The sequence below is a fragment of the Hypanus sabinus genome, chromosome 12 (genome assembly GCF_030144855.1).
Source record: "Hypanus sabinus isolate sHypSab1 chromosome 12, sHypSab1.hap1, whole genome shotgun sequence".
Lineage (NCBI taxonomy): Eukaryota > Metazoa > Chordata > Chondrichthyes > Myliobatiformes > Dasyatidae > Hypanus > Hypanus sabinus.
Window position 1 is genome coordinate 54666995 of NC_082717.1, and position 16798 is coordinate 54683792.

At 38.6% G+C, this 16798-nt stretch overlaps 1 protein-coding gene across 4 annotated transcripts in view; it reads right to left on the reverse strand.

The window, feature by feature from the left end:
• The window catches only part of LOC132402897 (girdin-like), a 284694-nt gene that overhangs the window by 133215 nt on the left and 134681 nt on the right, over positions 1-16798 (reverse strand). For all 4 annotated transcript variants that reach the window (XM_059985972.1, XM_059985971.1, XM_059985970.1 and 1 more), the window contains exons 9-11: positions 7052-7133; positions 2400-2558; positions 2168-2314 (exon numbers count right to left, since the gene is read on the reverse strand). In XM_059985972.1, the coding sequence (XP_059841955.1) occupies positions 2168-2314; positions 2400-2558; positions 7052-7133 (388 nt within the window). The remainder of the gene's footprint in view (positions 1-2167; positions 2315-2399; positions 2559-7051; positions 7134-16798) is intronic.

Below are 16798 nucleotides of genomic sequence, written 5' to 3' on the forward strand. Positions count from 1 at the left end.
TCGAAGGAACTCAAAGAAACCAAATGGTGTAATAACAATGGTTTTAGGAAAGTCACCTCGGGTGGACAGGGACCTGATGACAACCGTGAACGACATCCACCTTCGAAAAAATAATTTTCCCTGCCTGATGTGCAGTGAAGTCCTGGATTTGTGGGATTGGCGGTGTCATTGAGGCAGTAGTAATTGCTACATGGATGTTACTCGCCCACTGGTTTTCACACGATGTGGAGAGGGGAAGCTCATGGAATGTTGGACGATGTGATGATGCCTAGGTGCTCCATGGTATCAAACTCGGCCTTGGCAAAGGCTAGCTTCTCCAGGTCAAGGTGCCTGGCGTGGGCATGAATAGGCGGGCTGGTGGTGAGGATGTGGTGCTCCACTGTGTGTTTAGTGGTGGAGGAATAAAAGGTAGGCTCTTTCAGGTCCGGGAACTCAGCAAGGAGGTGGGGGAAGTTGTTGGAAGTGGAAAAGGCACTGGACAACTTTGAAGTGCCAGACGGGGAGTAGAAAGTCTTTTTGTTGATGAGGTACCAGATCTAGTTATCAATGAGAAGGCTGCTAGTGCAGAGGAAGTTGGCCCCCCAGCGGGGGTGTAGACACTGCTGCCAACAAAAAATTCTAGCAGAACTTCTGCCAGCCGAAATACACCGCCATCTCATGCTTACCAAAAGTCCAGTTGGCGCTGCAGTTTGCAGCCTTGAGAGACAGTCCATATTCCCCAGTTATTATGTCCAATTTAGATGCAGACAGGGTGCTCACCTGAAACAGAGTCTGTAAAGAACAACAAACTGCCTGACCTGCCAACACCCATAGCAGCTAACAAGCACTGGCCATTCCGTTTCCTGACTCCTTGAACCTACATGGTGGGTGACACTTCTTAAGCTCTCGGCCCAAACCTCATGTGGTAGAACACAGGGTAGGAGATCTTCACATCACCACGGCATTTGTCTCATGTTCAGGTGGTGGTGAGGTGGCTAAGTCATCCAGCCGCATAGCTGCATTGGCTCTCTTGGTGAAGGAAAACACCTTGTCAGCCGCTCTTGTTAGAGCCCGGAGGTCTTCAAGGGGCGAGCCAGCCAGAGCCGACCACACCTCACTTGATAGTTGTTGCAGGAAAAACTCACTGAAGTTAAAACATGACTGATGTCTGCCAAGGAGGAGCTACATGTGGTCCATCAACTCAGACTGCTTGGAGTCACCTAAGCCAGGCAGTGAGAGGAGCTGATGGAGGCACACAGACTTGGAAAGTTTGGAAGTCTCTAGAAGGAGTTGCTTAAGAGTCTTGTACCCGTCAACTTCTAGGGCGCACTGTAGGATGCTCATCGCTATAGGGCTGTTTAATGTTGTGATGACATAGTAATATTTTATGTTGTCACACTGCCTGAGCGAACCAAACCATGTTCCTGCCAGAATTCAGGAAGCTTGAGAGCAACGGCTTTACAGTCATGATTGTAAAATGAGCAAAATCACTCCGGAATTGTCCAGAGAAGCGTCAGGGTCACCAATGTAGTAGTGTAGTAGTGTAGGATCTTATATATATATATATATATATGTGTGTGTGTATGTATGTATCTCTGGGGAAAAGAGAAGTTTTAACCGGCAAAGAGGTTGGAAAAGGATAGGTACAACAAAGGGCTTATCTAGTAGTGTGGGACCAGATGATTTAATTTTGCAATTAAACGTTAGTTAAAGCCAAACCAGACTCACAAAAAGGCAAAAAAAAAGACCTGAGCAAAAATTAAGATGGGTAGTTATGGCCAATTCTGATATTTATGGAAAGAGAGCATAAATCATCTAAGGTTAGAGAATTTCATGTTGAGTCCTTAAGCTTGTAACATGGTCAGATGGGAAATATTGTTCCTTAGACTTGTGTTGGTCCTTGCAGGAAGAGACCACAAACAGAAAGCACACAGTTGGAATGTCATGGTGAACCAACCAGCGACCAGAAGCTCAGGGCAATTCCTGTGGACTGAATGTAAGTTCTTTGCAAAGTTATCAGCAAAACACTTGGTCCATGAGATTACTCACCACCATTCAATTTGATAATGATCCCTGGCCTCAGATCTGCAAAATGTGCTCTGACAGCCCTGTGTGCCTAATCACCAAATACTACTGGTCTGCCCAAATCCAGAAACCCAGAGGCCATGAAAATGAAACTGAAACCTACCATCTCCATATCATGTACTTTAGCCATTAACTGCAGGTTCTCTTTTTCAAATTCATGTAGTTTATCACAACGTGCTCGGGCTCCCTCAAGCTGGTCTTCCAACATTATTTTTGTCTCTAACAATATTTTGTTATCTTCTTTTAATTCCTAAAAATTCAATCATGAGGAACATTAACAAGGAACATGCACATAGATGAAATAATAAATGCTTGGAGTTGATTACGCAACATACCTCAGTTCTTGCTTTATAAAATTCAATGTCATGTAGCCGATCTTTGTATCGGATAACTGCACTTTCAAGCTTATCGACTTTAAGTGCTTTTTCACGTAATGAGTCAAGCTCATCACGATACGTTCTAGCAGAACGAGCATCAGACAAAAGTTGTAGGTTCTGGTAAATAAATATATAATTACATTTCAAAACATTACAGAAAGAGGGAATAGATCTCACATTTCTTTTATTAAGATTTTTTGTAAAGAATAAGTATTCAAAACAAATCAACTTGTCCACAGATATGTTACAACTGGAATATTCCAATCGGACCAAGAACGCTGCGAGTGAATAGCTAAGGATTTCTGGAGCAAAGGCATTTTACTACTCGGGATAAAAGAGAGGCAAGACTGCACAGGTGCATGATGTCAGCCAGTAGACAGGGAAAAGTTTTAAAAGAAGACTGCCATATCCAGCGGGCATCGGAGTGAGATGTGGCAAAGTGATAGGGCTTGGGCTCAATAGGCTTAGGCAGCAACAAAGCAAGGTAGGTTTACCTGTGTTAATTGCAGAAAGAAAGTAGTATGTGTGTGGCCGGTTTTCTGTGCTTGGTGTCAGATGTGGGAGAACCTAGAGTCTCCCAGCCTCCCGGATGGCCATTTCTGCACCCGGTGTGTCAAGCTGCAGCTCCTAAGCAACCGTGTTAGGGAACTGGAGATGCAGCTCAATAACCTTCATCTGGATCAGGGAGAGCAAGGAGGTGATAGTAAGGAGTTATAGGCAGGTTGTCACACCAGGGCCATGGCAGACAGACAAATGGGTAACAGTCAGGAGGGAGAAGGGGAAGAATCAGGTACTGGAGAGTACCCCTGTGGCTGTACCCCTTGACAATGTACTCCTGTTTGAGTACTGTTGGGGGGGACAGCCTATCTAGGGAAAGCAACAGTGGCCATGCCTCCGATACAGAGTCTGACCCTGTGGCTCAGGAAGGTAGGGAAAGGAAGAGGAAGGTAGTAACAATAAGGGAGTCTAGAGTTAGGGGGTCAGACAGGCGATTCTGTGGACACAGGAAACAAACTCGGATGGTAGTTTGCTTCCCAGGTGCCAGGATCCAGGATGTTTCAGATCGCGTCCAAGATATCCCGCAGTGGGAGGGAGAACAGCTTGAGGTAGAGGTCGTGGTAGATATTGGCACCAACGACATAGGTAGGAAAAGGGAAGAAATCCTGAAAAAAGACTACGGGGAATTAGGAAGGAAGTTGAGAAACAGGACCGCAAAGGCAGTAATCTCAGGATTACTGCCTGTGCCACGTGACAGTGAGAATAGGAATAGGATGAGGTGGAGGATAAATGTGTGGCTGAGGGATTGGAGCAGGGGGCAGGGATTCAGATTTCTGGATCACTGGGGCCTCTTTTGGGTCAGGTGTGACCTGTACAAAAAGGATGAGTTGCACTTGAATCCTGGGGGACCATTATCCTGGCGGGGAGGTTTGCTAAGACTACTATGGAGAATTTAAACTAGAATTGTTAGGGCATGGGAACCGAACTGAAGAGACAGGGGAAGAGGCAGTTGGCTCACAAATAGAGAAAACTTGAGAAAGTGTGTGAGAGATGATAGGCAGGTGATAAAGAAGGGACGCACTCAGATGGACAGTTTGAGATGAGTCTATTTTAATGCAAGGAGTATTGTGAACAAAGCTGATGAGCTTAGAGCGTGGATCAGTAGTTGTAGCTATGATGTGATGGCTATTGCAGAGACTTGGATGGCTCAGGGACAGGAATGGTTATTTCAAGTGTCGGGTTTTAGATGTTTCGGAAAGGACAGGCAGGGAGGCAAAAGAGGTGGGGGTATGGCACTGTTGATCTGAGATAGAGTCATGGCTGCAGAAAAGGTGGACGACATGGAGGGATTGTCTAGAGAGTCTCTATGGGTGGAGGTTAGGAACAGGAAGGGGTCAATAATTTTACTGAGTGTTTTTTTTATAGGCTGCCCAATAGTAACAGTGATATCGAGGAGCAGACAGGGAAACAGATCCTCGAACGGTGTAATAATAACAGAGTTGTCATAATGGGAGATTTTAATTTTCCAAATATCGACTGGCATCTCCCTAGAGTGGGGAGTTTAGATGGGGTGGAGTTCGTCAGGAGTGTTCAGGAAGATTTCTTGACACAATATGTAGATAAGCCTACAAGAGAAAAGACTGTACTTGATTTGGTATTGGGAAATGAACCTGGTCAGATATCAGATCTCTCATCGGGAAGAGTATTTTGTAGATAGTGATCATAATTCTATCTCCTTTACAATAGCATTGGAAAGAGATAGGAACAGACAAGTTAGAAAAGTGTTTAATTGGAGTAAGGGGAATTATGAGACTATCAGGCAGGAAACTGGGAACAGATGTTCTCAGGGAAAAGTATGGAAGAAATATGGCAAATGTTCAGTGGATATTTGTGCGGAGTTCTGCATAGGTATGTTCCAATGAGACAGGGAAATTATGGTAGGGTACAGGAACCAAGGTGTACAAAGGCTGTAATAAAACTAATGAAGAAGAAAAGTTTACAAAAGGTTCAGAGAGCTAGGTAATGTTGAGAGATCTAGAAGGTTATAAGGGTAAGAGGAAGGAGCTTAAAAAGCTAATTAAGAGAGCTAGAAGGGGCCATGAGAAGGCTTTGGCGAGCAGTATTAAGGAAAACCCCAAGGCATTCTACAAGTATGTGAAGAGCAAGAGGGTAAGACGTGAAAGAATAGGACCTATCAAGTGTGACAGTGGGAAAGTGTGTATGGAACCAGAGGAACTGGCAGAGGTACTTAATGAATACTTCAGTATTCACTATGGAAAAGGACCTTGGTGATTGCAGTAATGACTTGCAGCAGACTAAAAAGCTTCAACATGTAGATATTAAGAAAGAGGATGTGCTGGAGCTTTTGGAAAGCATCAAGTTGGATAAGTCGCCAGAACCGAATGAGATGTACCTCAGGCTACTGTGGGAGGTGAGGGAGGAGATTGCTGAGCCTCTGGCGATGATCTTTAAATCATCAATGGGGACAGGAGGTTCTGGAGGATTGGATGGTTGCAGATGTTGTTCCTTTATTCAAGAAACGGCGTAGAAATAGCCTGGAAATTATAGACCAGTGAGTCTTACTTCAGTGGTTTGCTAAGTTGATGGAGAAGATCCTGAGAGGCAGGATTTATGAACATTTGGAGAGGTATAATATGATTAGGAATAGGAAGCATGGCTTTGTCAAGGGCAGGTTGTGCCTTACAAGCCTGATTGAATTTTTTGTGGATTTGACCAAACACATTGATGAAGGAAGAGTAGTAGATGTAGTGCATATGGATTTCAGCAAGGCATTTGATAAGGTACCCCATGCAAGGCTTATTGAGAAAGTAAAGCGGCATGGGATCCAAGGGGACATACTTCTGTGGATCCAGAACTGGCTTGCCCACAGAAGGCAAAGGGTGGTTGCAGACGGGTCATTTTCTGCATGGAGGTCGGTCACCAGTGGGGGGCCTCAGGGATCTGTTCTGGGACCCTTACTCTTCGTGATTTTTATAAATGACCTGGATGAGGAAGTGGAGGGATGGGTTAGTAAGTTTGCTGATGACACAAAGGTTGGAGGTTTTGTGGATAATTTGGAGAGCTGACAGAGGTTACAGTGGGACATTGATAGGATGCAAAACTGGTCTGAGAAGTGGCAGACGGAGTTAAACCCAGATAAGTATGAAGTGGTTCATTTTGATAGGTCAAATATGATGGCAGAGTATAGTATTAATGGTAAGACTCTTGGCAGTGTGGAGGATCAGAGGGATCTTGGGGTCCAAGTCCATAGGGCACTCAAAGCAGTTGGTTAAGAAAGCATACGGTTTATTGGCCTTTATTAATCATGGAATTGAACTTAGGAGCTGAGAGGTAATGTTGCAGCTATATAGGACCCTAGTCAGACCCCAGTTGGAGTACTGTGCTCAGTTCTAGTCGCCTCACTACAGGAAGGATGTGGAAGCCATAGAAAGGGTAAAGAGGAGATTTACAAGGACGTTGCCTGGACTGGGGAGCATGCCTTATGAAAACAGGTTGAGTGAACTCGGCCTTTTCTCCTTGGAGCGACAGAGGATGAGAGGTGAACTGATAGAGGTGTATAAGATGACGAGAGGCACTGATTGTGTGGATAGTCAGAGGCTTTTTCCCAGGGCTGAAATGGTTGTCACAAGAGGACACAGGTTTAAGGTGCTGGGGAGTAGGTACAGAGGAGATGTCAGGGGTAAGTTTTTACACAGAGAGTGGTAAGTGCGTGGAATGGGCTGCCAGCAACGGTGTTGGAGACGGATACAATAGGGTCTTCTAAGAGACTTTTAGATAGGTACATGGGGCTTAGAAAAATAGAGGGCCATGTGTAAGCCTAGTAATTTCTAAGGTAGGGACATGTTCGGCACAACAATGTGGGCTGAAGGGCCTGTTTTGTGATGTAGATTTTCTATGTTTCTAATCTGATATGATGTTTAGAAATTAGTGGGATTTTATTTTATTTGCTCTTAAGATTGCTACACAGTCAAAGGACAATACTTGGAAGCCATTGTAAGATTTACTCCCAGCGTATAATACTTAACTTTAAAAGCACTTGGTTTTATAAATGCGTGGCCATTAATCTTAAGTTTAAACTCATTGATACACACCTCTTGTTGTAGTCTTTTTAATTCAACTTCCATTTGCTCCAGTTCTTGCTTACTGTCCAACAATTGCTCTGTTTTCTCTTCCCTTGAAGAGGAGGATTCATTATGATTAATTGTTATGTGTTAATATATAAATTCGAATACATATCCCACAATTCCGTAAACTATATGTGAACAATGAGCAAAGTTAAAAGTTAACTTCAGAATTGTTGATTATTTTCTCAATAATTAGGCAGCATTTTTCAAAAGAATAACATGAGTTAACATTGTGGTCAAAGGCCCCCTGCATCTGTTATGTACCAGAATCTGTTTCTGGATTTCAGTTTGGCATTAAACACTATTGTCAAATAGACCTTAGTGAACAAACTCCTACTCCTTGGTCTAACTGCAACAATGTGCAACTGGGTGCCAGACCTCCAAATCAACAGACTTCAGATAGTCAGGATGCACAACCATTTCCTCTCATCATCCTCAACACAGGTACTCCAAGGCTATGTGCTGAGCCACTACTGTACACTGTGCTCACACACAAATACAATGCCAAACAAGTTCGCTGCAGACACAATGGTGGGGCTCATCACCAACAATAATGAGAGGTGGAAGAGCTCAAGGCCTTGTGCCAGGCAAATTAAACTCTTCATCAATATCAACAAAATAAAGAAGATGTTTAGCAACCAGGAGGACTCACACACTCACATCCCTCCTTACATCTGTGTCACAGCAGTGGAAACTACAGGCAGTTTCAAACTCTTGGAAGTGAACATCTTGCATAATCTTTCATTGCCCCAGAACACATTCTACATAATCAAGAAAGCTCATTAATGCCTCTACTTTCTGAGAAGGCTGAAGAGAGCTATACTATGCACATCAATACTCGCAGTCTTCTGCAGAAGTGCAGTAGAGAGTATTCTGTATCATGTATCACTGCAAGGTATGGACTGCACTGTGGTGAAAATGGAAGGCTCCACAATGGGTAGTCAAAGCTGCCCAGTGCATCAGTGGTACTAGCCTATCTGCTATCAAGATCATGTATGCAGAAAAAAGCTGGAAAAAAGCTAGAAATATCATGAAGGGTTCCATCCAATCTGTTTGGCCCACTCCCGTCAGGAAGGAGGCTACATAGCATCCACACCAGGACTGCCAAACTCAAAAATAGTTACTCTCCTCAACCAGTAAGGCTAATCAAATTCATGTTCAAGTTCAATTTATTATCGTTCAACCATACACATATCTACCGCCAAACAAAACAATGTTGCACCAGATCAGGGTGCACAGCCCAGCACTTGCAACCCACACAGATAACACATAAAGTAATATTACAAGTAAATTAACAAATAATAAGGTGAATTTATAAGTTAAAAAGTATTTTTTTTAATTTTGTGTACGTTTGTGCTGCATCAGATCTGAGTAATAATCATTTCTTTCTCCTTTACACTTGTGTATTGTAAATGACATTAAATGATCTTGATTCTTTGTCAAATTGTATTTTTGACAATCCCATTGTGTATTTCTTGCATTTCCTGAGTCTTCAGATTTTCAGCATCTGTAGTTAATAAGTTTCATTGACTACACAATTTCTAAAATATTGTAGGTTAAAAAGACTAGAAAATGTTTGGACATAAAATTCTTCATGTGTGAGATTTCAGACTTAATATCCCAATACTTGTGATATTGTAATTTACATATCTGCACTAAACAATTATATTTGATTTGTTTACTAAACATTGCAATGTTGCATTTGATTGAGCCATTGCCTTAATGTGGTAAGGTAATAACAGGCAAATAAGTCAGTTTTCACAGATGAAGAAACAAAACTAGGCTTCTTTTAGGCTGAAAGCTACAGCGATTCATTAAATAAATATTTGAAGTTACTGAGAATACAAAATTTAAACACTTTAAAGGGAAAACAAAATACTATTTAAGTATCAGCCAAAATGCTCTCAATTTTTTCACTCTATCTTTAAGTAAAACACAGGAAAATACGAGCAAGAACATACCACTTGATCCTTTGAGCCCATCTGCAATTCAGTATTATCATGTTTGAAATATGCTGACCTCAGCTCCTCTTCTGTTCCAGGTTCCCATGACCCTCAATTCCTCTACATTTCTTTCCAATATTTGTCTATTTTCATCTTTGATTTATCCAGTAATCTGGTTTCTATTATTCTTGGAGGTGGTGAATTCCAGAGATTCACCACTCTCTGAGGGAAGTAATTTTTACACACCTAAGTTTTAAATGATTGACTTTCTATTCAGCAGTTACTAGAAAACAGACCAAAACCATTTAGAGACTGAGCGAGGGACTCAATGCTGTTTGACCCACTTCTAAATAATCAAGTTCCAAATTGAGAAAAAGTACGTTTGATCCTTTATTGCAAACCAGCAAAGATGAACAATCTTATAGCGATATTAGAAACAAACAAAACCAAATTAGTAATATGGCGAAATAAAAGTAATTAGTGTTCTAATTAATGTAATTAAACAGTCAACAAAAAAATAAATCATCCCTGTCCCTGGCTGCCTCTAAATAAACTAACTACTAGGACAAAGTGTGAATACGTAAGTATACTCATTTGCTTCTACCACATCCAATCCACATGACAAATTACAATGACCCATAAGAAACTTGTAACACAAAATACAATACAGACAAGACTAGATACAGAATAGATGCATGGCTGCTATATCCTAGCTCCTAATTATTACACTATAATGATCACAACTGCATACTACTAAAATAGGAGACATAAAATCTTCAAGGATAAACATCTAAAAATTTATTTGTCCTTGTTGTGGTCCCATGCCACTCCATTAGCCACTCCCACATGGGAGGAATTCATATATTGTACATTGTATTGTATATTGTACAAGCAAGGTTATCAATAAAGTTCTTGAAAAGACTGCATGCTGCCAAACTGCTGTTGTGTTCTACATTATCCCTCATTATCAAACACAACACGGTATCAGAAATGGTTCACTGTCAATAGATTTGGGCTACAGACCAAGTGAGACCTTTAACAAGAAAGAATTTACAGTAAGACTGTTTATGTTTGTATATACTCTATAAGAAATATAAAAAGACTTATCAACTGAAACTGCCTATGCTAGTTTGTCAACTTGAATGCCCCAAGGAGCATAAGCTGAGATCAACACGTACAAACACGCTGGAGGAACTCAGCAGGTCAGGGAGAATCTGCAGAAATGAGCAGTCAAAGTTTCGTGCCGAGACCCTTCGTCAGGACTGAAGAAGGAGGGGGCAGGGGCCCTATAAAGAAGGTGGGGGGAGGGTGGGAAAGAGAAGGCTGGAAGGTGCCAGGTGAAAAACCAATCAGAGGAAAGATCAAGGGGTGGGGGAGGGGAAGCAGGAAAGGTGAAGAAGGAATGTAAGGAGAAAGCACTAGGAGTAGTAGAAGACAGAATCTTTCTTTTTCAATCTTTTTATTAAGTTTTTCAAAAGTAAATACATAATAATCATAGTCGTATAAAGGGAGTAGGATTACATTGTTAGATAATTGACATAGAAAAAAAACTATAAATAGCACCAATATAGTTGACCTCCCAAACCCTTGATACCCAAAATAAAAAAATAAAAAGATGGAAAACCCAAATTGAATTAAAAAACTAAATTAAACTAAACCAAAATAAGACAAAACTAAACAAAGCTGGGCTATTCAATTATATCAAATAAAATCTTTAATGTTGTTAACTGAAAAGATCAGATTACATTCTATGAAAGTGTTCAATAAAAGACCTCCAAGTTTCTTCAAATTTAACCAAGGGATCAAATGTACCACTTCTAATTTTTTCTGAATTTAAACAAGATATGGTTTGGGAGAACCATTGAGATATGGTTGGAGGATTAATCTCTTTCCAGTTCAATAGAATAGATCTTCTAGCCATTAAGGTAGCAAATGCAATCATCCGCCAAGCTGGAAATGGCATATCAATCATTGGTAAGCCAAAAATTGCAGTAATTGGATGAGGTTGTATATATCAAAAATATCTTTCCAAAACTTTTCCAAAAGAGGACAAGACCAAAACATATGAGTCAAAGAGGCTACCTCAGAATGACATCTATCACAGATCGGATTTATATGAGAATAAAATTGAGCTAGCTTATCTTTGGACATATGTGCCCTATGTACCACTTTAAATTGAATCAATGTATGTTTAGCACAAATAGAAGAAAAATTAACTAATTGGAAAATTTTCTCCCATTTCTCTATAGATACAACAAGTTGAAGTTCCTTCTCCCATTCGTTTTTAATTTTATCAGATATATCTGGCTGTATATTTATAATCATACCACAAATTATTGCTATTAAACTCTTTTGATAAGGATTTAAGACTAAAATTTTTCCATGATATCAGTTGAATATGAAATCCGAAAGGTTGGTAACATTGTATTTTAAAAATCTCTAATCTGTAAATATCTAAAAAAAAATGGGATCTGGGCAAATTATATTTATTAGACAACTGTTCAAAAGATATGAAACAGTTATCCAAAAATAAATCATGAGAACATATTACACCCTTCATTTTCCAAACAATAAAGGCTTGATCCATGACAGAGGGTTGAAAGAAAAAAATCAATATAATAGGACATGATAAAATAAATTTATTCAAGTCAAAGAATTTACGAAACTGAAACCATATTCATAATGTATGTTTAATTATAGGATTAACTATTTGTTTAGTCAATTTAGAGAGAACCAAGGGAGGCGAAGTCCCTAAGATAGAAGCCAATGAAAATCCTTGTGTCAAACTGTATTCAAGATTAACCCAATGAGGACTAACATTCAAATACACTTCATGTGTCCAAAATATTAAATACCTAATATTAATTGTCCAATAATAAAATCTTAAATTCAGCAAAGCCAAGCCACCATTCTTTTTTGATTTCTGCAAATTTTTTTTACTTAGCCTAGGGTTTTTATTCTGCCATATATAAGACGAAATTTTAGAGTCAATAGTATCAAAAAAGGATTTAGGAATAAAGATTGGTATTGATATAAAAAAGATATAAAAATTTAGGTAAAATAATCATTTTTATAGTATTAATTCAGCCAATCAATGACATAGACAATAAGGACCATTTAGTAAATGACTGTTTGACCTGATCAATTAAGGGAAAAAATTAACATTAAATAAATCCTTATGTTTCTTAATAATCTTAACACACAGATAAGTAAAATAATCCTTAACTAATCTAAAAGGTAAATGTCTATAGATTGGAACTGGCATATTTAAGGGAAAAAGTTCACTCTTATCAAGATTCAGTTTGTAACCAGAAAAGTTACTAAACTAAGCGAGCAAAAACAGCCAGAATGGATTTCTCAGGATTCGAAATATATTATAACAAATCATCTGCGTATAATGATAACTTGTGTATCACATTCCCGTGGGAGATGCCAAATATAGAAGGTGAGTCACGAATAGCAATAGCTAATGTTCCAGGGCAATATCAAATAACAGTGGGCTAAGAGGACAACCTTGCCTAGTGCTGTGAAATAACTGGAAAAAAAGGAGATCTTGTATTATTGGTAAGTACCGAAGCCACAGGGGCATAATATATCAATTTAACCCAAGATATATATAGCGAACTAAAATTACATTTCTCAAGCATGGTAAATAAGTATGGCCATTCAACTCTATCGAATGCTTTCTCAGCATACAATGAGATGACACATTCTGGAATTTTAGATGAGGGAGTATAAACAATATTCATCAATCTCCTGACATTAAAGGATGAATAGCGGTTTTTAATAAATCCAGTCTGACGGACCAAAATAATTCGAGGCAATAAATTCTCCAATCTAGTAGCCACTATTTTCGAACGTTCAATAAGGATATAGGCCTATATGACGCACATTCAGTAGGATCTTTATCTTTTTTAAGAATTAAAGAAATAGAGGCACCATAGAAAGATTTTGGTAACTTACCTATAAATAGTGCAGCCTTAAAGATTTTACATAGCCAGGGAGAAAGTACAGTGGAAAAGGATTTGAAAAACTCTACTGTAAAACCATCTGGGCCAGGTGCTTTACCTGAGTTCAATGAAGAAATAGCATCCTATATTTCTTGTTCCATAATAGGAGCATCTAATACTAATCGTTCATTAGGTGATAGTTTCAGAATATTCAATTTCCTTAAAAATTCATGCGTTATAGTGGGATCATCAGGAGAAACTGATTGGTATAAGGAGGAATAAAATTCTTGACAAGATTTGTTTATCTCATCATGAACAACCATCATAGTTCCATCTCATTTACGAATTTTAATAATCTGACATTTAACTGAAGCAGATTTCAATTGACGAGCTAATAGTTTACCAGATTTATCACCATGCATATAAAATTGACTCCTAGACTTAATTAACTGATTTTCAATTGATGATGTTAAAAGTAAACTATGCTCCATTTGAAGTTCAACCCTTTTTGTTTTTATAAAGCTCCTGACTAGGAGTGATAGAGTATATCTTGTCAATTGCTTTAACTTTACCAACCAACATACCAATCTCTTTATTAATTCATTTTTCAGTCCAGCAGAATATGAGATAATCTAACCACAGATGTATGCTTAAAGGTATCCCATAGAACCCCGCTGGAGATTTTATCCATAGAGTTTATTGAAAAGAAAAAATCAGTCTGATCCTTAATGAAATTCACAAAGTCTGAGCCTTGTAGTAATACAGAATTGAGTCGCCATTGTCCAAAACTAGAAGGCGTATCCATTAGTTTGATGGAAAGTTTCAGGGGTGCATGGTCAGAGATGACAATGGAATCATAGTTACAGTCAGTAACAGATGGAATTAAAGAAGAATCAATAAAAAAAGTAGTCAATTCTAGAATAACTATGGTAAACATGGGAAAAGAATGAAAACTCTTTTTCCTTTGGATGTAGAAACCTCCAAATTTCTGTAATTCCACAATCAAGCATAAAGGAGTTGATAAAGGTAGCCGATTTATTTGGAAGTACCTGATCAGACTTAGATCTATCCATTGAAGGGTTTAAACAACAATTAAAATCTCCTCCCATTATCAACATATAATTGCTTAAATTGGGAAAGGATGTGAACAAATGTTTAAAAAAATTCAGGATAGTCACTATTTGGAGCATAAACATTGACCATCACCACTTTTTTATTACAGAGTAGGCCAGTAACTAACTAAAAACTACCATTCAAATTCGAAATTGGTGAACAAATGAAATAGAAGAATCTATAAAAATAGAAATTCCTCTCACTTTAGATCGGGAATTTGGGAGTCAGCAGGAGGCGCTCATGGAGTGAGTACTGTTTCAGATTCGCTCCATAACCTTTACTTTTTTTAACCTATGATCACCCTTATTTAACTTATTTGTACCTACACCAAAAGATTCTTGCTATTTTCTTGGACTTACCTTTAAGAGTATATTGTGAATTTTTGAAATGAACACAGAAATGGCTATTAGATCTAAAGGGTGAGAACCTGGGAAGAATTCTAACGGTAATGGAAAGAAAAAACAGACCGATCCTAAGCGTACTGAATTGACTTATGAAATGTTATTGGAGGTTTTAAATCAAAAATTGGAAGAACAATGACAAATTTTTAAACAAGATATAAAGGCTTTTCAAGATTATATGGATAAGACGGATTCAGTAGTTAACCAGCAGCAAGTTCTAATCGCAACTCTGAAAGAGGATGCCCGAAAGCGAGACTTGATAATCGAAAAACTGCAGCAGAACTTACTTTCGACGATTAAACAGGTGGAAACACTTAAAGCCAAGAGTGTCGACTTTGAGAATCGGTCCAGAAGACAGAACCTACGCATACTTGGTCTCCCGGAAGGTATTGAACAAGGGGACCCCACGAAGTACTTTGCTCAACTTTTAAAGGATGCGTTCCCTTCTGTATTCCCAGACAGTCCTCCGTTACTCGATCGCGCCACAGAGTTATGCGTCGATCACCGAGTGCTTCAGCTAAACCACCGGTTGTAATTGTCCGATTTCATTATGCGCTTGTTAAAGAGCAACTTATTCATGTGGCTTGGCGTGTAGGGATGGTCAAATTTCAAGATCACAATTTTTGATTAGTAGAAGATTTTAGCCCAGAAGTAATGAAGGAAAGGCTTCTTTTTAACATGTCTGAATGTTATGAGAAAAATCTAAAACCTGCACTCTTATACCCTGCGAAGCTTAGAATCTTGCCTCCGAATGCTCCACGTCGGGTTTTCCTTTCTACATCTGAAGCGAGAAGCTTTCTGAAGGAGAACTTCCCTACTGCTATAGACACTTATCTCTAATAAATGAGTGATTTTGATCATGCAAGATGGTTTTTATTTCCAAAACCAGATTTTGTTTCTGGCTATTGGTGTAGGTTTACTCTATATTTTATACTCTAGTTAAAGTTTTTTTTCGACATACTAATCTTTTTATTTTACTTACTTCAACCACTGTACTTTATCTTTGGTTATTATTATTAATCCTTTGAAGGTGAATTTTTAATCCTTCGAAGGTGAATATTTTTTTATTAAGATGGCGGTTTTTTCTCTAAAATATTTTTGGCTTTTTTTTATGATTTCGCCATTTTTTCCTCTCGTCTTCTTCCTATAATGCATCTCTTATCACAGTTTAAATTTTTTTTTGGTTTGTTTGGGTTTTAACCCAATTTATCCACCCAAGTTTGGGTGGGTTTTTTAAATATCCTTTATATACGGAGTTGTCTTCTGCTGATATGGGGGTAGATTTAGTTTCATCTTTCCCTTTTCCCAGCCTATCCTTGGCTGAGGTGGTCTTTTTTTTCCACTTGGGTAGGGGGTGGAAGATCTTTTTCTAAATTTTATGTTTCTTTTACCAGTTTTTTTCAGTTTTTTCATTTGGGCTGATTTTGAACTACAAATATGACCGCGATGTCATCACTTCTGGGTCCGCTCCTTATTTTCGTTCCTCTTCCGGGTGCATGAGTTTATAATTTGGTTAACCCTTTATATATCAAAGGGTTGATTTTAGAAATATGGCTCAGACCATTAATTTTGTCTCTTGGAATACTAATGGTTTAAACCATCTGATTAAACGGAAAAAAGATTTTCAAAGTATTCCAAAGACTTAATGCTCATATTATTTTTGTACAAGAAAATCATGTGAGGAAAGAGGACAATTATCGCTTTTTTAGGTTTTGGAGGGATCAACAGTATCACTCAAATTCGAATGCCAAAGTAAAGGGAGTTTCAATTTTTATTGACTCCTCTATTGCATTTGTCCAACATGATATCTTTTCGGATCCGAATGGTAGACTTTTGTTAATTAGTGGCTTACTTTTTAACAAAAAGGTTGCTATGGTTAATGTTTATGCTCCAAATGTGGACTGTCCTGATTTTTTTAAGTCCTTATTTACTTCTCTACCTAATCTAAATGAATATAAGTTAATAATGGGTGGTGACTTTAATTGTTGTTTAAATCCTTTGATGGACAAATCTATATCTACTCAGACTTTACCCAATAAGTCGGCCACTTGTATTAACTCTTTTTTGACTGATAATGGAATTTTTGATATTTGCAGATTTCGGCATTCTAAGGACAAAGAGTTTTCTTTTTTCTCACATTTATCATTCCTACTCGAGAATTGACTATTTTTTTATTGACTCTTGCTTTATTCCATCGGTAATTGGTTGTAATTGTAACCATCTCTGACCATGCTCCATTAAAACTTTCTATTAAATTTACGGATACAGCTTCTAATGCTAGACAATGGCGATTTGATTCTACCTTAC